The 24,962-nt window shown below is 34.4% G+C and overlaps 2 protein-coding genes across 2 annotated transcripts; one reads left to right on the forward strand and one right to left on the reverse strand.

Annotated features, from left to right (window-relative positions):
* Positions 1-12,093: 12,093 nt before the first annotated feature.
* On the reverse strand, positions 12,094-12,759 carry LOC126672140 (uncharacterized). The gene has a single exon (XM_050366084.1). It carries the CDS (start codon positions 12,757-12,759, stop codon positions 12,094-12,096), a length of 666 nt encoding a protein of 221 aa, XP_050222041.1.
* A 4,578-nt stretch (positions 12,760-17,337) lies between these two features.
* Positions 17,338-24,488, forward strand: LOC126656844 (putative DEAD-box ATP-dependent RNA helicase 29). The gene is made up of 11 exons (XM_050351469.2): positions 17,338-17,821; positions 18,262-19,423; positions 19,506-19,563; positions 20,080-20,175; positions 20,656-20,701; positions 20,882-20,958; positions 21,363-21,415; positions 21,539-21,620; positions 21,710-21,766; positions 22,659-22,797; positions 23,443-24,488. The coding sequence occupies exons 1-11, from the start codon at positions 17,446-17,448 to the stop codon at positions 23,976-23,978; spliced, it is 2,682 nt and encodes an 893-aa protein (XP_050207426.1). The 5' UTR covers positions 17,338-17,445; the 3' UTR covers positions 23,979-24,488.
* Positions 24,489-24,962: the final 474 nt, after the last annotated feature.

The following is a 24,962-nucleotide window of genomic DNA, read 5'->3' on the forward strand; positions in this document are numbered from 1 at the left end:
CGCAAGGTCTGTAGTATAGTCCTCAAGTGATAAGCATGCTCCTCCTCACTCCGAGAATAAATATGAATATCATCAATGAAGACGATAACAAACTGATCTAAAAATGGTTTGAAAACCCGATTCATCATGTCCATAAACGCTGCTGGTGGGTTAGTCAACCCAAACGACATGACCAAAAACTCGAAATGCCCATAACGCGTTCTGAAAGCAGTCTTAGGCACATCGACGTCCCGAATCCAAAGTTGATGATACCCGGATCTCAAGTCAATCTTGGAAAAGCACTTTGCACCCTGTAACTGATCAAACAAGTCGTCGATACGAGGAAGAGGATATCTGTTCTTGATGGTAGCCTTATTCAACTGCCTGTAGTCGATACAAAGCCGAAAGAAACCATCCTTCTTCTTAACAAACAGAACTGGAGCACCCCACGGAGAAGTACACGGTCTGATGAAGTCACTGTCCAAAAGTTCTTGTAACTTCTCCTTCAACTCCTTCAGCTCAGCAGGAGCCATCCGATACGGCGGTATCGAAATAGGACCAGTTCTAGGAACAACGTCAATGCAGAACTCGATATCCCGATCAGGTGGTAATCTAGGCAACTCCTCTGGAAAAACGTCAGTGAATTCATTCACTATAGGGACAGTGTTCATACTGCCCACCTCAGCATCCATGTCTCGAACCACAGCTAAGAAAGCTTGACAACCCTTACTCATCATTCGCTTTGCCTTGATCGCAGAAATCAGATTCTTCGGTGTCTCCGTCTTTTCCCCTTGAAAAGAAAATGGTAGATCACCTGGAATTTGAAACTCAACCGACTTCCCTCGACAGTCGATCGAAGCATAATGGCGTGCCAGCCAATCCATTCCCAAAATCACGTCAAAGGTAAGAACATCCAAAACAACCAAATCAGCATGCAAGTCTCTTCCATGGATAACCACCGAACACGATGGATACACAACATCCACCACCACACAGTCAGACAAAGGAGTTGAAACAAATAAAGGTTCACACAGACTTGTTGGTGTTACACCCAACTTAGCAGCAAAACACGTAGACACAAAAGAATGGGTTGCACCTGCATCAAATAAAACAAGAGCATCTACAAAAGCAATATGAATAGTACCTTGCACCACTGCGTTAGATGCGTGAGCATCCTGAGGAGTCAAAGCGAAAACTCTGGCCTGACCCTGATTCTACTGTTGAGAACTCTGTCCGGTACCATAGCTGCTAGAAACTCTACCGCCGTTGCCACGGCCTCCAAAACCACGCCCTCTAGAACCTCGGCCCCGCTGGCCACCAAAAGAAGCGACATGTTGAGAAAACCCTGCCGGTGCAGAGAACACCGGTCTCTGACTCTGATAGAATGGCTGAGCAACACTAGCTGCAGACATCTGCTGCCCAGATGCCCGACACTCTCTCGCAAAGTGATCCGGTTGGCCACAAGTAAAACAACCCCCCTGGTGCTAAACGATACTCGCATGGATGTCGACGTCTGCAATTCTGGCAGAAAGGAAAACTAGCACCTCCATTGTTACCGCACCCAAAACTGCGGCTACTACCGCTGTTGCCTAAACGTAGGTGTACGGCTGATAACTCTTCTTGACACCCCTCTTTTTGTTCTTGTACAGAGAAGGTGTCGATTGGTAGCTACCACCACCACTCTGCTGTCCAGGGCCAAATGACTTCTTAGTTTGAGAAGGACCAGAAATCTCCCCAAACTATAATAACAAACTCTCCATACGCCGAGCACTGTCCACTACGTCTGTAAAGTCTCTACGTGTCTCAGTCAGCAAACTCATAAAATCTCGCCCTAAGCCCTTTACGTATCTGTCGTTCACCCTTTGCGGATCTGCATGCAAATCTGGAGCGAACCGACCTTATCTCACGAACTCCGTCGTGTACTCGGATACTGACCTATCATCCCTAGCAAGCGTAAGCAACCTGTCTCAGTGACCCTCTGTCACTGAGAACGGTAAGAAGAAAGCTCTGAATCTCGCCACAAACTAAGCCCAAGAGATGGTAGTCATGTCAACATGAACAAATCTATGAAACCAGTCCCGAGCTGAACCCTTCATAGACATCTCAACTAGGACGACGGTCTGACGCTCAGTAGCCTGTAGTCGCCGAGCATTCTGCTCAACCTCTTCGAGAAAATCCGGCGCGTCTCCAGAACCGTCAAACTCAGTTGGCTTCAGCCTCATGTAAGCCAAAACCAAATCCCTTTCAGTAGTTCCGACACCACCAATTACTGCACCACCAGCCCGTGGTTGCTGCTGCTGAACTATCTGACCCGAAACTGCATACTGATCTTGCATAGCGACCTGACCCGCTCGTAGCTGAACCTGGTTGAGTAGTAAAGCAGCGACTTTATAAAAAACGTGTTGAAGTCAAAATCGTCCAACTCAGGTTGTGCCGCACCTGGTGCTTGAGCACCCCCTGCAGCACCGCGTCCTACGCCTCTGCCTCTACCTCTGCCAGCTTGGCCTCGGCCACCACGACCTAGACCAGTCGACCCCGACCAGCTGGGCCTCTGCCTGCTAGTCCTCTACCAGCTCGAACCTCTGGTTCATTCTGGTCCACCTCCATAGAGATCGCGTCATCAACCTCAGCATTTTGCTGAGCCGCAGCACGAGTACGAGTATTCATTCCTAATAATGAAACAAAAATTCTCAATATAAACAAAATTTAACCAAATAAACACAACATGACGAATCAGCCAACAAGTAATCACCCAAGTGAAAACAACCATATAATAAGCAATACATCAATTAAATCCACACGACTGACTCACGACATTCCTATAGGAGTAGGCAGAAAGTTTTGAAAGCAAAAGACGACGTTTCAAAGACAAGACTCGAATCCTAATTCCGCAGTAGTTCCTAGGACAATTTAGTCACTTAACATGCCAAACAAATAAACACTTAACATTTAAAAAGCCTTGGTTTGAAAGCAAAGCTCTGATACAAGGTTTGTCACGACCCATTTTCATGAATCGTGACCGGCGCTAGGGTATGGGTATGGTGGTACCAAAACCCGTAGCTAGCCTTGCGGATAACCAACTTAGCACATTTAAAACAATGTACCTGTATAAAACCACATGCTCGGGGGCAACCGAGACTTCAAGCCTAATCTAGCAGTACATATAAACAACATATATTTAAAGTACGCTTATCTCAAAATAATATCCAACAGTATGGCAATATAATATAAATACCGTAAACACGGTAATCATGCTAAAAACGATATAGTAATAGTTGGACCAATCCAACAAACAATAGTCAAAACTATAAACGTAAGACTAAGACATGAATAATAAGAAACTACTACTGCGGTCTAAGAGTTTAAAATAGTTCGACACTTTATTTATGAAGAAACGGAGATCGATAAATGCTCAAATCATAAACCTGGAAAATTTGGGAAAACAACGGGGTCAGATTTACTAAGTAGAGTTTATATAACCATTTACATTTATAAGTTAAAAACCTTTAAAATGTTTAATAAAACATTTTCATTATGGATTATCAATGAAACCCTAAACCACAATTCTAAATCCATTATCGTGTCAGTGAGACGTATCTCAATAACCGATCCTCGACTATCCCTTAATAAATAGTGAGCCCAGGAGACGTATCTTCCACCGGTGCCCTCACTAAGGTGAGACGTATCTCAAACCTACCTTAATACCATAATCATTACCGGTGCGCACGCAGTCTCGATGATGCCCATCGAGTAGCACGTTCCAAATCAAATCCACAATGCCGAAAACAGTTCAAAAACTGTTTACTGCTTGCTAAATCCACGTGATCCTGACAAGCACCTAACTCTGGTTCGCCTCCGAAGTACGAACAGTCGACATGTCTAAATAAAATATTAAAATCATAATTAAAATCAGACCCAAACTCTAAAAAGTACTAGACACCACATAGGACTAGCACACCACAATACCAAGTCACATTTAATAACACCTATATTGAATGCATTCCAAAAATAACCCAAGTTATAGAGTACAAATCATATAAATATATTTAGAATGATTCGTAAAATAATTTAAATAAACTCAAGTTAAAATCCATATCAGTGAGTCAGCCGAGTTATTTAAAACTACCAACCTTCTTCCCACTTGTTGGGCGACCACAGCCTAACTCAAAGCAAAACTTTATTAAATTTATAAACCCGAATTTATAAATTAAAATAACTTAATAAAATAATTATCCATTTTAAAATAAAATTCAATATCTTGCAATTTAAGTAACCTAAGTTACAACCCAAAACTTAACCATTTTAAGTTTATAAAAGTTCAGGGACTAAACTGTACTTTAGCCAATTTGATTTTTCGAAATCAAAATTCATTATTCGTTTTCCAATTTACTAAATTATAGGATAAACAAAATCCAAAAAGTTATCCTATAGGTAAAACTTAACTTGAATAAGCTTTTTAGAAACTTTAGGGGCTAAATTATAAATTTGCCAATTTAACATATCAATCAAAATTAAATATAATTACCTGAGTAATTATATTAATTTAAATTAAAAAACAATTATCGTTTTCAAGTTGTTAATTTAAAATAGAAACAAATAGAAAAGTTATTATTAAATAATAACATAGCTAGGGATTCAATTGATTTCAAGTAATTCATTTGGTGACCATATTGGCCAATTAGCCATCTTCTCCAATTAACAAATTTCAAATCAAAATCATTCCCTCCATCTCATGAAGTTGCAGCAACTTACTCATTATAATTCAACCTAATTATATAAACACAATTTGAAAGCAAAATGAAAGATTCAATCTTTAATCTACCATGCTAAATTAACTATAGTTTAAGAATCCACAAATACTCATAGGGCAGAAACTAACGAGAAAGAACATGGCGGCAACACCGGAAGCACGACAGCAACAAAAGGATTCAAACACGAAGAATCGCAAGACAACAACTCGATGCAAACCCACAACACAAACACATGGATTGCTATGATAAACATGCAAAAATTCAGACCTTAATAATGGCAGTAACAGACTCAAAGGAATGGCAGTAAGTTGTAATTGAAACGACAAAACAGAACGGCAATGAACAGAGTAATCTTTACGTACCTTTATCGATTTCAATACGTGAGACTCGAAGAGATCGTGGAGTCGATGATAACCGTCAAAGAACAATCGGTTTACAACTATTACAATGAAATAGAAATCAAAAACCGTATTTGACGATATTGAAACGAAGAACAAGTTAAACGATTACTTGCCGAAACTTGGATCGAATGGAGCTTGGATAGAGTTTAATGAAGTTTCAGATTTGTTTAAGTGAGTGTGACTGATAGGTTTTGATTCAAAACGAGAGAAATTCTTTTTAGGTTAAGAAAAGGAAGAAACGTGATGAACAGAATGTATAGGAGGGAAGATATGATGACTCTCACTGTTGCCGAATTGATAATCAGAAGCATGGCTCTTAATATAGTAAGTGCATGAGCTTTTCTTTTTATGCCAAAAGAGGTGGGATGGGCTTACATGGGAAAACAAGAGTGGGTTAAGTCCATGCATGGTTTAGTCATGTTAAAAAGAGAAGATTGGCCAACGTTGCATGGTATTTACATGATTTACATTTCATAAGTTTTTTTATTTTCTTTTTCTTTTAAAATTTAATAATACACATTAAACACGAATCGGACCACGATCGAATCAACGAGCGACTAAAATAAAATTAAATAATAATAATAATAATAATAAATTACTTATAACTTGACGGAATGCAAAAATTTATAATTAAAGTTAAAAAAGTAATTTAAAAATACGGGATATTACACTTATATACTAATTAGATATTAATGTTATTAATAGTACAAAAATACCATCCTAAAAAAAAATTAAAAATAATAATAATTTTTTTTAATTTTTTAAAAAAATATTTCCTAATTTTTTTAATTTTTTTATTTTTTTAAAAATATTTACGACAAAAAATTAAAAATAATAATAATTTTTTTAATTTTTTATTAAATTAAACAAAGTTAATTAATTATTTGGATGTATTTGATTATTTTTTAAGTTTAAGAATTTATTTGTATTTTTTAAAATAGAAAAAAGTATGTTTTAAACTCTTTTTCAAATGAAAATAGTACAATTTAATGCTTTTGGGTAGGGATGAAACATAAAAACCCAAAATTGGATACGAATGGTGTTTTTACAAGGTCAGGGTATAAACGAAAAAAAAGTGTAAGGTGAGATTTTTTTTAAGGAATTAAGCCTAAATATTATTATCAATTGCATCGCATATTATATGACTTGATCGTATAATATATCGTTTTATTGATTGTTTTTAAGTATAAGAATCTGGTGTGCAATCCGAGGGAACAAGCTACCTATTGGATGTCAATAGGTTGTGTGATCACCAGTGTCGGGTAAGTTTTAGAAAATAGGATTAGACTAACTCCTTTGTGTTAGACACAAGGTTGAACTCGGTCGAACTATCCCATGATCTGTGTCTAGTGGGTTGAACTCGGTCGAATTATCATGGGACCTGTGTCTAGTGGGTTGAACTATCCCGAGCCCTATGTCAAGTGAGTTGAACTCTATCGAACTATCCCTGGACTCACATATTGATCGATTGGTTATAAGTACTGGTATTAGTTTAACTCAGTCGGACTATCTCGGGACTATACCACTTGGTATAGGTTAAACTCGGTCGAACTATCTCGGGAGCTTACCAACAAGATTTGGGAAATCTCTATCGCTCGTAAACACTAGGAAATACCTAGTTCAGGATCGTTTATAAAATTAGAGTTTCGATCGGATTAAATACTTGGCTTATATTATATGTTTGTATAAATGTTTGTTTATATGCGATGTTATTTTTATAATACTGTTAGTAATATGTAATCTCACTCAGCATAGTTTGACCAGTTGTTATTTAACAATTTCAGGTGTTTAAAGTCTGGACTTGGCTAGAGTCCACCTTTTTGGGTCCGGAAGTCTGCAGTTGTATGTATAGTTCCTGACTTCCGTAGAGGTGCAATAGCAGTCCTCAGTTGACAGAGTCGTGGCTTGTGACAGCAATGTATCGTGTTTGTTGTATATATTTGTTGTTGTTTGTGTATATCTTTTTGTAGGCTACGTCATTTGTATTTTGTTTCACAGTGTTAGTTACCCGTGATATGACCTAGATACACTAGCATGTACATAGTATCGTTGGGCTAGTACGTACGTGGTATGGAAGTTATATGCCCATATGTTTTAGATCGACCGACTAGTGTATATATGTCTATATGTTTATATATTTGCTTCCGACTGTATAGTCCTTATTTGATTGTTTATTTGCGAAAAAAGTTTTAGTTGTTTCAGGCTTGCTACGGATTTCGGAGCTACCACTCCTATTTCCTAACGCCGGTCTCGGCTCAATAATTTTAAATCGTGACAGTCTGTTACATGTACAAATCAACTACACGTTTAATAAGTAAACGTGAACCTAATATCAAAACCCTACGTTATAAACTTAGGTTAAAACAATCTTATTCCATATTCGACTTCTTAACTTTAATAGACTCTTAATTATATTTATACGTGGTTAATACCATTCGTGGTATTCAACTAATAGATCATGCTTTGCTTAGCGTATACATTCTGAAAATCTAATTCAAGATGTTAAGTTCAACGATTATTTTTTATGTTTTCGGAGTCTACGGAATGCTATCGGGTTAGGGTACGTCGTGTCGGACCTCGGCACGACGTATGGAGGTCCTCGGTAGCTGGGCACATTGTACCCACCTCTCTCACGGCGCGAGACATGGTCTCACGTCGTGAGAGCTTGTCTCATGTCGCGAGACCATGTCTCCCATTTTTGCATCATATTTAACCTTCGGAAAACATCTGAAATTATTCCAACATGCTTCTACACCAACCTAACACAAAATCCTACTCAAAAACCATCAAAAACGACTATAACAACGTGATTCCGACGTGTTCGATTCGATCGCACACAACATAACTCAAAACAGCCATATAACCCTTAAAACCCTAAGCCAAAAGCTCACTCTTACCTTGATATGAATCTTGGAGATGATAGAGATCGAGTTTCTAAAGAGAACAGAACGAAAATCGCGCGATTCGGACGTCGAACGGCCAAACCCTGGTGATTGCCAACTCTCTCCTTTCTTTTCTTCAAGTTGTTGTCTTTGATCATATGAATTATTCATATTCATATGTTTAAGCTTTTATATCATGGCTAAAGTGCTACCTTGATCTTTCACTTCTTTAATCTAAACCACTTCTCTTTTAAATTTCTAATTTAATCAAACCATCATTTACTCACTTTAACTCGAACACATACGTATTATTTATATCCGAATAAATAATACTAACCCATAATTATTATTTTCTGTCGATAATTTTTTAATGTCAATTCCCCAGGAGTAATATATTATTTACCAATTCGGGACTTAAACTCTATTTTAATAACTTTTCATATTGTTTCCTTTAGTCCCAATTCTTATGCTTTAATTAGGTTCTAATATCAAACTTTTCATATTAGAATTTTGAAAACCGTCCTGCTCGGGTCCTGTCTTAATATATGCTTTGATAATCTTTAGTCTGCTAATTCTGGTTGCTAAAAAGAGACAAATTGCCTACTTTGGCAACGTTAAACGTACTAGGTATTACATTATGGAACACAACACACACAAACAAGAATTTCCACTAGCAAACGTAAATTAAGATTTTTACATATGTACCAACTTCTTCTCTCAGCTACATAGTCATGAGCTGCACATTCATATATCAGAATTACTCCCTCCGTCCTGTTTAAGAAGGGACATATCCAATTTTTGGATGTCCCATATAAGAAGGCCAAATCGTGTTTTCCGCGCTAATTTACATTAAACTTCCATGTTTACCCTTTTAGAAATTCTCAAATACACTTAATGAAAATTCAATTAACAAGACAATTGATTTATTATCATTTGTAGTTCCAATGCACTATGTAGCTATATAAATAGTCACTTTTGCTTGTTTCATTAAGTAAACAAAATATTCATATCTAACAACACTTGAAATGGACGCAACAAAAGGTGAAACTCAAAAACCAGAAACGAACACATCAGAGAAGAATATGAAAAGGCCAATGCTTGATCTAAATCATCCACCAAAAGAAGATGGTTTCATTTCTCCTGCTCAAGAACAAGACATGGTTATCACTAAAATACTGAAGATTTACATACCAAAAGCTTTCAAATGAGTCTCCATGGTTAGTATTATCAAATGTGAGAAGATTATGTTTAAAATATTAAGCAAGTAATGATGAGAATTATTATGGTGTAGTATTATTAATATTTAAATAAAGTTAATGTTTAAATTTTTGGTTAATTTTATTTTTAATTTCGTTGTTATATTTGTTGGTATTAATCTGAGTATGAACCGCTCATACAACTCCAGTGAACAATATGCTTAAATAAATAAATTAATTCAAAATGATAGCTCTTTGAATCTTTTAACCCCATTCATATTTGAAAACACTTACGAAAATTTAGATATGAACTTTGGCCTATTCAATCCTATGGCAAAAAATATCCAGCAAGGCCATCACCTGTAATGGATTAATATGGTAAGTATATAGCCATCATGAACTAATATAGTAGTAAGTGAAATTAATTAGCAAAAAAATACCTGTTATGTCGAGAAAAGCTTCACTTATTCTTGTGAGGTTTCAATGGCTTGGTTCATAATTATAGGATCGCATTCGATACAATTTGGAAGTTGACCGGGTCGCCTTAACCTTTCTTTACTCATATGTGGAATAGAATAATTAATTCCTCCTTTGAGTTTTATAACCTCAATCATGCAACTTTGCAATGTCAAAAAAACAGAATTTAAATTTTCAGAAGTTAATTCGTTGAATGCATTTTCAACTACTGTCACTAATTCGTCAATTGTTGTTGGTGCTTGTTCTTGTTGAAGAGATTGGATTGATCTAAAAAAATCAAGATCCAAGACATTCAAATCGGGACTATTAGGAGGTTGAAAACGTAATTGAATATCAAAACCATCCTTTTGAGCTTTTTGAAGAAATTTATCGTCGTCGGGCTTTATATGAGGTCTTGCATTGTCCTGTTGAATGAATATGACCCTTGATCTATTTTCAGTTTATTTTGTGCGAATACCAGGCAAAACTTTCTCAATCAAACATTGACGTATTACATCTTTATTCACATTTTCGATGGCCTTTGTTTCTAAGGTTCCAGCAATTCGATTTTTGCTATTTTGTTTTTCCAGTTCCTTCAAAATAAAAGGAAAAATACCAATCTTACCAAAAAATATTTCATCTGATGTTCTGACGTTCGGTCGAGCAACCGCGGCTAAAAACATGACCTTCGTAATGAACCTTTTACTTTTACAAGTACGTAGCGGTTCAATTTCTTGAGGGTGAAGGTAATATTTTTGTGAAACCTTTGTCAAGTAGAACCATTTCTCATCAATATGCACGTGATCATACATATCAGTAAATAAAGGCCTTGAATTAATAGTACCTTGATTAATCATGTCAATGCAAAATTTCAGCCTCGCCTTTTTATCATCTTCAGTTAAAAATGGCTTCAAAGAATTGGAGTGAGCTTTTATTTCACCTTCTTTAATCCGTCTATGAAGCGTTGTTTTTGAAATACTTAAAGCAGTTGATATTCTCCGTATAGTTGTACGATCTCGAAGCGGAATTGAAGAAACTTGATCGAACGTTTATACTACCCGTTTAGAGCGTGCTCGAAGGTTCTTACAAACATCAACCGTGGATTCATTTTCCATGCACCTTTTACCCTTCGACCAAATGTTACTCACAGCTTTTCTATTAATTGAAAATTGTGATGCTACCTGAGATATCGCTCCCTTTTTTATGATTCCATTATTACTCTTCGCAAGTAGAGATTGAAAAATAACATTCTGTTGAGTATTCGTCAAACACTTTCTTGATATACCATCGTTAATAATGTTTTCAGGATCAACATCTTCAGGCGATGCATTATCTTGATAGCTTTCATTGTCACTGTGTTGTTGTTCAAAAGGGATATTTAAGTCTGGAATATTGTTTGGTATTGGTTGACAGGAATGTTGAAGTGAGGAACATCATTTGGAATTTGGTAAACAATGTTTAAATCTGGTAAAGAATTGTTGGTAGATGTATTTTCAACTTCATTTGACATTTTTTTTTGGTAAGAAATCAAGTCTGGAACAATTTAATTAAGAGAAAGAAATATTTTAGTCATAGAAATTACGTAGGAAAAAAACTGAATATATATGGAGTTTTATCATTGCCAAAACTGATTATGTTAATTAAGCCAAAAATATTGGCGGGTTTCCTAATTTTAAATTTGCCTCCATAAGTTTAACAATATGATTGAGTAACTTCCTTGTTTTTGAAAGAATAAATAGCCTTTCTATATTTGTACAGTAGAGATTCCTATATTTAGAATTCTACAATGATTTTCTGTGCCATGCATAATTATTCAAATTCTCCAATAACTATCCACTTGCTAGTTTATATTATCAACGCACATTTTTTTAACAAAATTAACAATTAATAAGGGCAAATATGAAACAATAAAATGTTGTCTTTATTTCTTAATTTGTGTGTAAAATCCATTCGTCCCTTCTTAAACGGGACGAAGGGAGTATTTTTATGTATACAACATAAGCTTAGTACCTGCATTCATTTTAAGTTAACACATCATAATAGTACTTTTTAGTACATGTACTCATTTGAAGTTCATTTTTGCAGTCATTAATATTTGTTGGTACATGCATCAATTTAAGTTTATTTTTTTGTACACAGCAGAAGCTTATTTTCTCCAACTTAGTTCATATCTCACAACTGAAGTGCGAGTCTGAAATTCTTTTTAGCAACTAATACGATAAAATGGACTGATTTAAAGAGTAAACACATCATAATATAATTGCATCCACAGAAATCAGCTACATATAATCCAAGAACAGGTTGTAATATAATTGCATCTCCTTAAACACATCAAAAATACAAAATGTTATCGAACATCCTCTTCGCTTAAAATAAGTATGGAAAAAGTAAAATCCAAAACATGTGTGACAAAATACTCCGAGTTTAACTATGAACTCATATTAAGATACTCAACGACTTCTTGTATAAGTGCATCGTCATATTTGATTTGAGTTGAAAGCTCCTCGGTTCTTTCCAAAGTTGATTTTCTCATATGTGGAATCTTGTATTGTTGTGAACCCTTTGCGCTCGTTATTTCTAACATACAAAGTTGCAATGCTAGGAATATATGATTAGATTTTACTATAGGAAAAACTTCAAAGGATTTAATAACGACATTTATCATCTCATCAACATTTTTTGGTGCCTCTTTATATTGCAAAGATTGAATGGCTGCAAGAAATCTTAATTTCAACACATTAGAATCAGGAGAATTCACAGGCTGACACATTAAACGTATATCAAATCCATCTTTTAAGGCAGCTCGCTGAAAATCAACATCGTCAAGGCTGATATGTGTATTAGCATTATCTTGTTGTATAAATATCGGTAAATGTGACTCCTCTCTTGGCCATTTTTTCTTGATGGCAGGTAATACTTTTTCGATCAAATACAACTTCATAACATCCCTAATAATTGAAGTTATTGGCTTTGTTTCCATTGTTCCCGCAACTCTATTGACACTACTTCTTTTAGCCGGCTCATGAGTAATGAAAGGAAACACCCCAATTTTTCCAACGCCAAATCTAGAACGAGCTAAAGCAACTAAGAACATGACTTTGGCAATGAAATTTTTACTTTTACAAATACGTAACAGATCTTCCTCGTTAGGTCACAAGTAGTACATTTTAGATTTTTTTTAGTCATATAAAACCATTTTTTGTCAATATGAACCATATTATGCATAGCTGAAAAACTCTGATCATGTGGTGTATATCTTGAATCAATTATAGATAAGCAATATCGCAACCACGACCTCTTATTTTCTTTCTTCAAAAATGTCTTGATAGCATTTGAATGTTGACGTATCTCTCCTTTTTGTAGATGTCTAAGCAAAGTGGTTTTGCATATATTGGTAGCATACGACAAAGATTAAGGAGTTTTTCTTTTGTGTAAAGGGGGTTTCCTATTTTTTTTTTCCAAATTAATTTGCACTCTTTTTCTGCCACATTTTTGTACCATGTTAGAGACATCATTATTTTCACTCTCCTTGCTTTATTTCCAAATTCGTTGAATAGTGCATTGGGACTGAAAACGCTGATGACACTTCCGTTGTTATCGATTTTCTTTATTTTCCGTTAACACTCTTTTGTTGTAGCATATTATAAATGGCTTGGCGCTTCTCGTTACTAAAAAACAAGAAACTTTGATGATTGTGAGTTGGTGAAGTATCTAAAATGATGTTGTCTTCATCAATAGTTTCATCTAATTGAACAAAAAAAATCAGTATATAATTGATGGCTATCAATCCATTAACAGAGATTCATTATGTAAAAAAAAATAAGTTTAATTAATTTCTTTCAAGCATGAAATAATGAACAATATAAGAACTTAACTCTAATACATAGGTCTGCCCTTTAAGTTACCAATTTATAACTCTAATCACCCTTTATAATCATTTGTATGCATAAAACATGCACGGAAGAAAGTGTGAAATTACAATTTGTAAATGCTTGAAACAGCTCATGTACTAATATCTCCATATATAGAAATTTCATAAACTTTTTGTCTTAGCAACCGATCATACTTTATTTTATGCAACCTATATACAAATATGTATGCAGAGTAAAAAATCTACATTATAGACAATCTTTTGTAAACAAAATATATAATTAATGAACATAAAGAACGACAAAAATATGCATGATAAGAGGTGTAAACAAATACATACCTAAAGGATTATACAATGGATGAAGATAAGAACTCGCATCATTAGGATCACAATTTAAAGGGTTAATTACATATAAAATCATCACATATACACGAAATTGCAAAAATAACACGACCTTTAAAACGTGGCAATTAAGGGCGTCACCTTTCATTTCTTTTTAAAAATAACACGGGCACATTTTTAGTGGCGTTTTTGCTGACGTGGCATGACACGTGGCACTCCCATCGGGTGTCCAAGTCAGCGAAATTTTATCAAAAAACGTGCCCATGTTATTTAAAAAAAAATGAAAGGTGATGCCCTGAATTGATACTTTTTAAAGGTCGTGTTATTTTTGACAATTCTTGTGAAGGTGGTGATTTGATATGAAATTAACCCAAATTTAAATAAAATAGAAGTTCATTCAAAATAGGTGAGATTAAGTTGAGATTAAGATCAGGTAAATCACTTCAACAATTTTGTTCAAAATTAACTTCATCATTTAGAGTTTCATTATTCAAGTCAATTTCTCTAAGAGGTATTCTACAGTTTGTCTTCTCCATCACATTACATGTTTGTTTTCAAAAAATGAAAACCCATAGATGAAGGGAGAGTAAGCATTTTTAGGATAATTTAAAAAAGATGGCACAAAACAAGATGAAAATGGCGGTAGTAGAAAAAGTGGACGATTATAATGAATGGTGGTAAAGAATGCAAAAGGTCACGAAGCTGTAAACAGTAAATGGATTTTCTACTTCTGTCAACAAGACTTTTTATTAAAGGTAATTTGGGAAGTTTAGTAGATATTAATTATATTTTTAATCTGTGTGCTTTTCCTTAGAACGACAGTCTTTTAAGAATGGATGAATAATTAACTTATTACAGTCAGAACATTCCTGTCTTTTCGTACAACACAGCTCTTTTTGTTGTCATGTACTTACTGTGAGATTTTTATTTAATCTATAACCGTTGGATTTAAACAAAAACACATGAGGATTTGTGTTGCTTATTGATGAAGTTTTGCTGCTCAAATAGTCCATCTATTTATTGACAATTGTGGTTGTACTATGCTATTTGTTGTGGCTTCTTCATGTCCACATTTTATTTTTTTGCTTCTCCATGATGCCCCTGCACTAGCCAATATAAATTGGGTGTGAAACGAAACAATTGTTAGTTTTTTCAATTGCAAGTCTTCTTCTCAAGGTCGGCAATTTCTTTTTGTTTATATAAATTTAAATGCATATAACACATTTAAATATTTACAGTAAATCTTGGTTTTGCTAAAAAAAATCAATTTTTTTCATCATGTCTTCAGTTCAAATTTCTTAGACGATGTATTAATTAGGTAAGAATACAACAAGTATCATGGTCAATAACTATATATGGAAAAAGAATGAAAGGAACTTGCCCTATGTTTGTTAGTGTTTTGTTGTAGTTATTTAGTCTAGCCCATGAATCATTTGAAGAACAAGGGGATGGGCTAGAAAAAATAAACTCATAAAATAATTACATTGATCACAGCTTTGTGTATAATATTTTGGACCTACGACCTCCGATGTGTTCCGTTGAATCTGTAACGTTTTCGGTCCGTATGGATTTCCCTAACAATTCTCAGCGATGGTTTAGCTTATGTGTTTTCAATATATCGGGTAGACCAAATCGAATAACACTGAAGAGAACTTGCGCACTCAACCATCCTACGAAACAGTTAAACTATGGCCATCATTCCTCAGTGTTCCTTGGTTTAATTCTTTAGAGCATATCGTCTTGTTCATTTGGGTGAATTAAGAAGAGTTCTTTGTTTTACAAAGTGAGGCGAGAATAAAAAATGTTTGACCCGATCCAATTTTTGAATGAACGGATTAAAATGTCTTTTAAATTGAATGAACAAGATGTGCATATGTCACAGACTTGCAAGGCTTGACTTACATGGATGACAAAGTCTTCATTTATGCCCACTCCATAAATAAATTTGCTACTAAATTGTTATTGGCATACTAATAACTGTATATTATAATAAAGGAATAATAATAAATTTTAACATAAACTGGAATATTGCAACATGCTACGAATTTAATTATGACTATATATATAAAATATATTTTAAACATTTTTTATGTCAGCTAATATTTTTTTTATTTTATAAGGTAGATAATAATTTGAGAATTTAAATTTTAATAAATACAAAAGATAACAAATAAATAATTATAATGATTAAATATAAAATTGACAATAGGGGCTTTATTGTGTTTTTAATATCCGACTCATGTAAAATATGCAGTCATGTAGACAACTAATTTTTGTTATAAAAAGTTATTTATTTTAAAATAAAATAAACCTTATTAGGTAAGTAAATGTAATAAAATATAATAAAATTATAGTAAATCGTAATGTTATGAGTAAATAATATCTCATACCTATGTTCGCAATTTGTTTGCCAAAATACTTCAGTGCATGCCGTTCTGTCAATATTTTTAATCTTCGTTTTCTTTTATTACTACAATCTAGAGCTAACGTTTTTTGGATTTGGTTTAATTACTGCAATTATATTTGTAATTGTGATTATACTTTGTTATATTATTTAGATATTTTATTATCTTACCTATGATTTCTATTTCTGTTTTTAAAGCAATTATCCCGAAAGCAACGCAAGGATTATGTACTAGTATAGTATTATAGCTGCTGTTTTGAAGATATTGAAATTTTAGAATTTGTTATTTTGCATTTAAAGTTATTGAATTTCAATTTCTACATTCTAAATTGCTGAATTTGTATCTCAGCAAGAACTTTTAAAGTTTTGTATGAATTTGAATTTGTAATGTTTATAAATATTTATGAATTTTAATGTTTATGGATATTTTGTGAATTCAAACTTTGAAGGTTATGTATATAGGTTAAATTTATGAAAAAATAGCATGTTTGTGATGAAAATAGGCTCACAAGCAGTAATTTTATAGATATTAGCAAGTGCTACTTACATGCCAAAACTCAATTTTATAAACCGAACCAAGCTAAATATTTCAGTTGGGTTCAGTTTATTTGGTTCGATTCGGTTTTCGACATATTAATTTTATCAGATTTTGGCATATTTCAAATCGAACCGAATCAACCGATGCACATCCCCATTAACGGTGTCAAAGAATCGAATTAGGTGTGACAGATATGTCATCAAATTAATTGCAATTTCATGACGGTGTGAGAAGAAAGGGATTATCTATTCCATGTGAAAAACTTGAAGGGCTTAAACGATCCCAAGACAAGTTAAAAGGGCTATGTATACGTTTTTGAAAACTACAGGTACCTCCTTTTACAAATTTAATCATATTTGATGTTTTGTGACAAGTACAAGGGGCAAAAAGAATTTTCATTGAGTGATTTTAGTATAAGAAGAGGGGGCAAATTGATCATAGTGGAAAGTTGAGAGACCAATATAGAATAAACAGTTTGTCTACTTCTCCTAAAACCCTGATTCAAACGGCATCGTTTCAAAGCAAAGGCACAGAAAAGCCCTACAACGAATACATAACACCATCGTCTTCAACCTCAAAATCTCTCCACTGCAACTTTTACAGTTACAAACCTCAAACCCTAAAAATGTTTTGGGGAAAAGATCCATTGGTAACCTCAAAGGCAGAGCTAAAACACAAAATAAAGCTAAAAAAGAAAGCGAAATCAGGAGGATTCGAGTCACTAAACCTAAGTCCAAATGTTTACAACGGAATCAAACGTAAAGGCTACCGTGTTCCGACGCCTATCCAGCGTAAGACCATGCCTATCATTCTTTCCGGTTCCGATGTCGTTGCTATGGCTCGTACTGGCTCTGGTAAAACGGCGGCATTTTTGATCCCTATGCTTGAGAGATTACGACAACACGTGTCACAAGGAGGTGTTAGAGCTCTCATATTGTCTCCTACTAGAGATTTGGCTTTGCAGACTTTGAAATTTACTAAAGAGCTTGGCAGGTTTACTGGTTAGTTCTTTTTCTCTTACTTTTCTTCTAATTGTTTTACATTATGTTTTACTGTTTAATTGGGATTTAATTGATTGATATGGAAATTAAACAGTCATTTTATATGTTTAGGATATGTCATGTGTAAGAATTTAGCTGAGTTGGACTGTGGCAAAATTGTTTTCAGTGTGAGCATTGGGATATGACACATTTTTGCAAGAATTCGATTCAACTATGTCGAATTCTGGGCAAACGATTAGTTTCAAATCAGGCTGAAATGTTGAAAATATTGAATTCTAGCAATTCTAAGGTTTTAAAGATGAGATTTCACTAATTAGAAATAACAGAACAAAAAAATGTTGAATTCTTGCATTTTCCGGACACTATGTAATCCGTGATACGGTGATAGTGCATTTGTGACTATTGAGTGTTTAAGTTTTTTTTTATTATCTTGGTTGCAGATCTTCGGACTAGTTTACTGGTTGGTGGTGATAGCATGGAAAGTCAGTTTGAGGAATTAGCTCAGAGTCCTGATATCATAATTGCAACTCCTGGTAGACTTATGCACCATTTATCGGAGATTGATGACATGTCATTGCGGACAGTGGAATATGTAGTTTTTGATGAAGCAGATAGTTTATTTGGCATGGGTTTTGCTGAGCAGTTGCATCAAATTTTAACCCAGCTGAGTGAGAATCGACAGACCTTGCTTTTTAGTGCAACTTTGCCTAGTGCCCTTGCGGAGTTTGCTAAGGCTGGCCTTCGCGATCCGCAGCTTTTTCGGCTTGATGTAGATAGTAAAATTAGCCCTGATTTGAAGTTAATGTTTTTCACCTTAAGGCAGGAGGAAAAATATGCAGCATTGCTTTATTTAGTAAGAGAGCACATTAGTTCTGATCAGCAGACCTTGATATTTGTTTCCACAAAACATCATGTGGAGTGCCTTAATCTTTTGTTTAGAGAAGAGGGTATTATTCCTTCTGTATGCTATGGTGATATGGATCAAGATGCTCGTAAGATTCATGTATCAAGGTTCAGGGCACAGAAAACTATGTTGTTGATTGTAACAGATGTAGCAGCTAGGGGGATTGATATCCCCTTACTTGATAATGTCATTAACTGGGACTTCCCTCCAAAACCGAAAATATTTGTTCACCGTGTAGGGCGAGTTGCTAGGGCAGGTCGAATTGGTACAGCATTCTCTTTTATGACATCTGAAGATATGCCTTACCTTTTAGATCTTCATCTATTTCTTTCAAAACCAGTAAGGGCTGCGCCAACTGAGGAAGAAGTTCTGAAGGACATGGATGGAGCAATGACGAAGATTGATAAAGCAATGGCAAATGGAGAAACTATTTATGGACGTTTCCCTCAGACGGTTCTTGATCTTGTTTCAGATAGAGTTCGAGAAATTATCGATTCATCTGCAGAACTGACTTACTTGCAGAAATCCTGTACAAATGCTTTTCGGTTGTATACGAAGACAAAACCCTTACCTGCAAAGGAGTCCATTAGAAGAGCGAAGGATTTGCCCCATGAAGGTGTACATCCAATTTTTAAAAATGTTATGGGAGATGGTGAATTAACTGCACTTGCATTTTCTGCGCGCTTAAAAGCATACAGGTGAGTCTATATATTTTTTCAACAATGGACGACTTTTGCTTGATTGGATAACCTTAACTATACAATGCCTTGATTGTCCTAGACCCAAGCAGACTATATTGGAAGCTGAAGGTGAAGCTGCTAAGTCGAAGCATTTGCAGGTAACTTACCTCATTGTTAACTATGCATTATATTATATCTTTGTGAAACCGCTATCAATCTGAACTTGAATGCTTATTCCTGTGAGTCAACGAAAAACGCTCCTCAATTTGAGGCTACAACTGTTGGAGTTGGGTCAATTACTCTATTCTATGTCTTTATCTGATATAGCGTAGGCTATTCAAGTTATTAGTTTATGTTTGAATATCTCTTTTTCACTTATCTTGAAGCTAAAGAAGATGCTCTAAAAATTAATTCTTTGATTCCTCTTAATTTTTCTTCTTTATTCATAATATTCTTTTCCGTTTTGTTTTTCCGAGTTTACTCGCCATTCTTGCACATCTTAATCGTTTTTGAGATTTTTTTTAATTATTCTTTATTAGCTTGTTTGCTCACTTTAGTTTATAAATTCCAAATAAACACAAATTAATCGGAACACAATGTGTGTATAATTCTCATTATTTAAAATCATATTCTTGTGCATGAAGCTTTTTTTGGAAAATATGTTTTAATTGCAGGGTCAACGGGTTGATGTCATGAAGAGGAAAAGAGCTATTCATGAGGAGGTCATCAAATTGGTACACCGGCAGCAGTCTAACAAGCAGGAGGAAAAGGTAAATATGTTAGTTGCAACTTGAACTGCAGCCATTGTTCTTAATCGTTAATGCAAGCTATTGTTATCCTCTATATCACTCAATTTTAACACCATGAAACAATTAACTACCTGCGATTCTTACAGAAAGTGATATTTATATCATTATATTATTATATACAATCTCTCTTTGTAATGATTCCCCTAAGGAGGCTTTTAGGAACATGTGTAAAGATCCTTTTTTTGTAAGGTTTTGACTTTCTCCTGACCCGAGTCAGGTGGGGCCTTAATCCTTGTTGTCCCAGCGTAGCCACAGAATTAGGAGTTCAGATATCGATTTATCACTCTATTGTTGGGTATAACATGTCTTCATATATAGTTTGATTTTTTCACCTGGTTTTAGTTTTGCTGCATAATGTATGCACAATTAGTTGATATTCATTGGTTATAGCATACTTATATGTTCCTAATCTTTTCTTGGGCATATCTTTTGATACCACAGGAAATTGAACCTGAAGTTATTTATACAAACGAAAAGGAGAAAAAAGGTCCAGTGACTTTCAAGCATTCCTTTATAATGAAATTGAATGTCTATTAGTAGAAGTAATTTATTTTCTATTCTAATATTGAATGGAGAAAGAGAATCCATATAGCTGACCCCAATTAACTTGAGAATTAGGCCAAGTTGAGTTCAGTATTGAATGTCAGTGATTTATTTTGGATGTCAGAAGCTCGTGGTTCTAAAAGAAAGGCGAAGAGTTTCAAAGATGAGGAATATTTCATAAGTTCAATACCAACAAATCATGTACGTTCAAATATCTTGTTACGTTCGTTTTTTTCTTGTAGCATTTTCTTTAATTTAACACTTCATTTGTCTTGATTATAAGATTTTTAAAAAATGTTACGTCCACTCCACCTTTTCAATCTGTTATGATACTTAAAAATTAAAACAATCCCATGCGGGTGACTTTACCATCGACATTCCTTGAATAATAATGAGGAATCTTTGGAAATGTTTATATTGTGCACTTTTAGATCTTAAGAATTTTTATTTTCATTAAATTATGATTAGTATTGATAATTCGCATTTGTTGCACTTCCTTTTTGTATAGGAGACTTTTTTTTTCATTTACTTGGTAAAAGAAAAGTATCCTTGTTATCGCTGTTTTTGGCTAACATTTTTGAGTTGCAATTTTGTACTATGCATAGCATACTGAGGCAGGTCTTTCAGTGAGAGCTAATGAAGGCTATGGATCAAATAGGTAAAATTTTTACGTACTATATTGTCAAATGGTGTTGTATGTTGATTGGTGCGACATGGATTCTTTTAAGTTTATAGTTAAGTGCTATTTTTCCCCACTATTTGATGGAAATTATCCTGTTAGGTTGGAAGCAGCTGTCCTAGATCTGGTTGCAGATGATAGTGGGGGAATGCAGAAACAGAAAACTGTATACCACTGGGATAAGGTATTGAAATATTTAAATGGCAAGTTATGTAGCTGTTTTATGCACATTAATTTTTGTTATCTCATATTTCATTCATCATTTGGTGACAGAGGGGTAAAAAGTACATCAAATTAAACAATGGTGATCGTGTTACTGCTAGTGGAAAGGTACTATTTTAACCTCTTCTTGAATTGGCATTTGTATGGGACTATGTGGTTTTACTGTTAATTTCTGCATCTAATATATATTCATATTGAAGGTTTCTAATTCTTGTAAGTAGAAATTTGTAGTTCTGCAAATGGCTCTATTGCTTGTCCTTTTAAGATAATTTTGAACTTTCAAATATGCAATCAAGTGAAAATTGTAGTGAAATTTTGTTTTCGTTTACTTTCAGCATGTATAAATAATAGATCTGTCAACAAGGCATTGGTTGATGTCCTCAAATTGTTTTTACTATTTATTATGTCATTTTAGCTTAATTTAACGGTAGTGAATATTTCTCCATTTTAGATGATAGGCAAATAATCTATAATATATAGCTGAAGGGAAGAAAATGTTTGCCATATCATTCAATTTTACCAATTGTTCAAGATTTTGCACTTCATAAAATGTTGGGGCAGTAGTTTGGGTTTATAGCTGTCCACTTGTGAATTAGCATTTGTAGGTTGACCTGACAACTTTAGACAAACTTTGACACGGAGTTAAGTCAGTTCGAGTTTCGTCTAAATAGGTTCGTGTCTTAAACGGACTAACTCATTTATGACATGATTAATTCCATGTCTAAACGGATAAAATACGCTTAACCTGTTTAAACACGATTAAACATTTTTAGTTAAATATTATAGGTCTGTTTTGGCAGAAGATAATTTCTTTAAATATGTTTAGATCATAGATCAAGCACAAGTTATCTGCATATCATGAAAAAATACTCGTCTGTTCTCTGAATCGCGTATAATTATTATTTTCCCTATGGCTCCATCCTCATCATAATTGATTGATGCATCTGCATAATATAGTCCATGTTTAGGCTTCTTACTCTATTTTTTTTACTGGGAGTAGATAAAGACAGAAGGTGGAGCCAAAGTAAAAGGTAATAAAACTGGGATATACAAGAAGTGGAAAGAACAATCACATAGAAAAGTCTATCTTAAAGGAACTGGAGATGAAGGGAATGCGGAGCAAACTTCGACCTCCTCAGGTACCTTTCTGAATATGAATGCTTCTACCTAGTGCTGTATTCTGACCTTGTTTAATTTTGTGTTCTGTTTTACGGTATTGGTGGTCAAGCGCACTGTACATTCATTTACCGATTGTACCATTCCTTCTTCCGCATCCTTTCTCAGTTTCTTGTCAGCCATAGGAATAAAGCAACTGTTGCTTTTAAATTGATGTCGTCTAATACAATTCAAATAAATATTAATCCCAAGACCTAATTATCAAATTGCTCCTTGAACTTGCACGCAATGAACAATTAACACCAGGATCATTATTATTTTTCCAAAGAGTCCCTTTAATTAACTTGTTAATTTTTATCAATTAGATTAAATGTATCAGTTTTAAAACAACTGAAGGAAGCTGATTGACCAAAAATTTGGCTTAATTGGTCAAATTTAACAAGTTCAGAAAACTAATTGATAAAAAAGTATAAGTTTGGCGTTTATTGTCCACTGAATGTAAATTCAAAAATAAATTGTATTTAAATTTTAATTCCAACTTTATTGATGTCTTGTAATATCATCCAATAATTGTCTTGATGAACTCCATTATGCTCCACGTTGTTAATTACCTTTAGTTGTTATATGGCCAGCTTTTCCTACAATAGACTTTTTTTATTAATTTGCAGGAGATCGGCATCTACGGCGAAATAATAGGAATTTCAAAGGGGGCAGGAATCAGCAACATATGCCTAATGCTAATGTGCATTCAGAAATTAAAAGTTTTGATCAAGTTCGCAAGGAGAGGGAGAAGAAGGCTAACCAAATATCTCATATGAAGAGCAAAGGTGGTCCTGGTGGTAAGAAGAAATTCGGAGCGGGAGGAAAGGGAGGAAAATTTGGAGCGGGAGGAAGTGGAGGAAAATTCGGAACGAGAGAAAATGGAGGTAAATTCGGAACCAGAGAAAGTGGAGGAAAATTCGGAGCGGGAGGAAATGGAGGAAAATTCGGATCGAGAGAAAATGGAGGAAAATTCGGATCAGGAGGAAGTGGAGGAAAATTCGGATCGAGAGGAAGTGGAGGAAAATTCGGATCGAGAGGAAGTGGAGGAAAGTTCGGAGCGGGAGGAAGTGGAGGAAAATTTGGAACGAGTGGAAAGGGAGGAAAATTTGGAACGAGTGGAAAGGGAGGAAAAGGAGGAAAGGGAGGAAAGGGAAAGAGGTAAACATCGGTTTGATTATTTGAATTTTTTGAGTATTCTTTAGTTGGAAGTTTTGTGTAGAATTATTGCGTGGTGAAGGCCTGCAGCCGGTATTCAGTTTTCTTGTGCCTGAAGCAACTTGAAGGCATACAATGTTAAGCTTTCACCTCTCCGTAGACACCGAGCATACATTGTTTTTTACTTACGGGCCTAGCACAGCTAAAGAATATTTAGTTACCAACTAGATTGTCGTCTCTTTGTTGAAATTTACGGAAAGCAGCAATTCAAGTGCTGAATGGCTTGATGCTCATGCAAGGTAACTAAATGTGAACTTGTTCGCTAGCCACCCATGTTTCAACTCAAGTGCGAGCAAAGTTTTCAAGTAGTTGAGAGAAGGTTTGATTGAATGTACCAGTACGATTTTCTAACGTTCTGTAATCAGATTATTGTGATTCTTCCATGCTTCTTGCTCTTTTGAGGAATTTTTTTTGAAGACTACAAAATTGGACACTGAAAAAACAAAATTCATTCAAATGTTCGTCTGGATCAGTTACTCACTATGCCTTTAGTAGAGTGAAAAGTTTAATAATATTAAAGTCCAAAGAGAAGTGTATTTAAAGATGCTCTAAAAGATTATAGAACGTTTATGTGTAGTTCGACAATTTTGATTTTTGGATCAGACACAGAATTATTGTCATGATTTTTCTTTTCTAAATATTATCAAGGTTTTTAAAGTTTCTACAAGTTACATTATTCTCTCATTAAATTTTATATTTGGACTCTTTTTTAGACATAAGAATTAATAGTATATTTTAACTTGTCATATTGTAATATGTATCTTTAAATTTAGAAAAATTACATCAATCAATAGTGTCTGATTTTTTTAAATTAGCTATTTAAATGTCTAAACTTTTAATATATTTTTGAACAAAGGATCAATCCACCCCCTTAAATTAGTCATTCTTAAGAAAATCAGTCAAAAAAGTTCAAAAATTTGCCCAAACCGTA

The sequence above is a fragment of the Mercurialis annua genome, linkage group LG1-X, assembly GCF_937616625.2.
Source record: "Mercurialis annua linkage group LG1-X, ddMerAnnu1.2, whole genome shotgun sequence".
Lineage (NCBI taxonomy): Eukaryota > Viridiplantae > Streptophyta > Magnoliopsida > Malpighiales > Euphorbiaceae > Mercurialis > Mercurialis annua.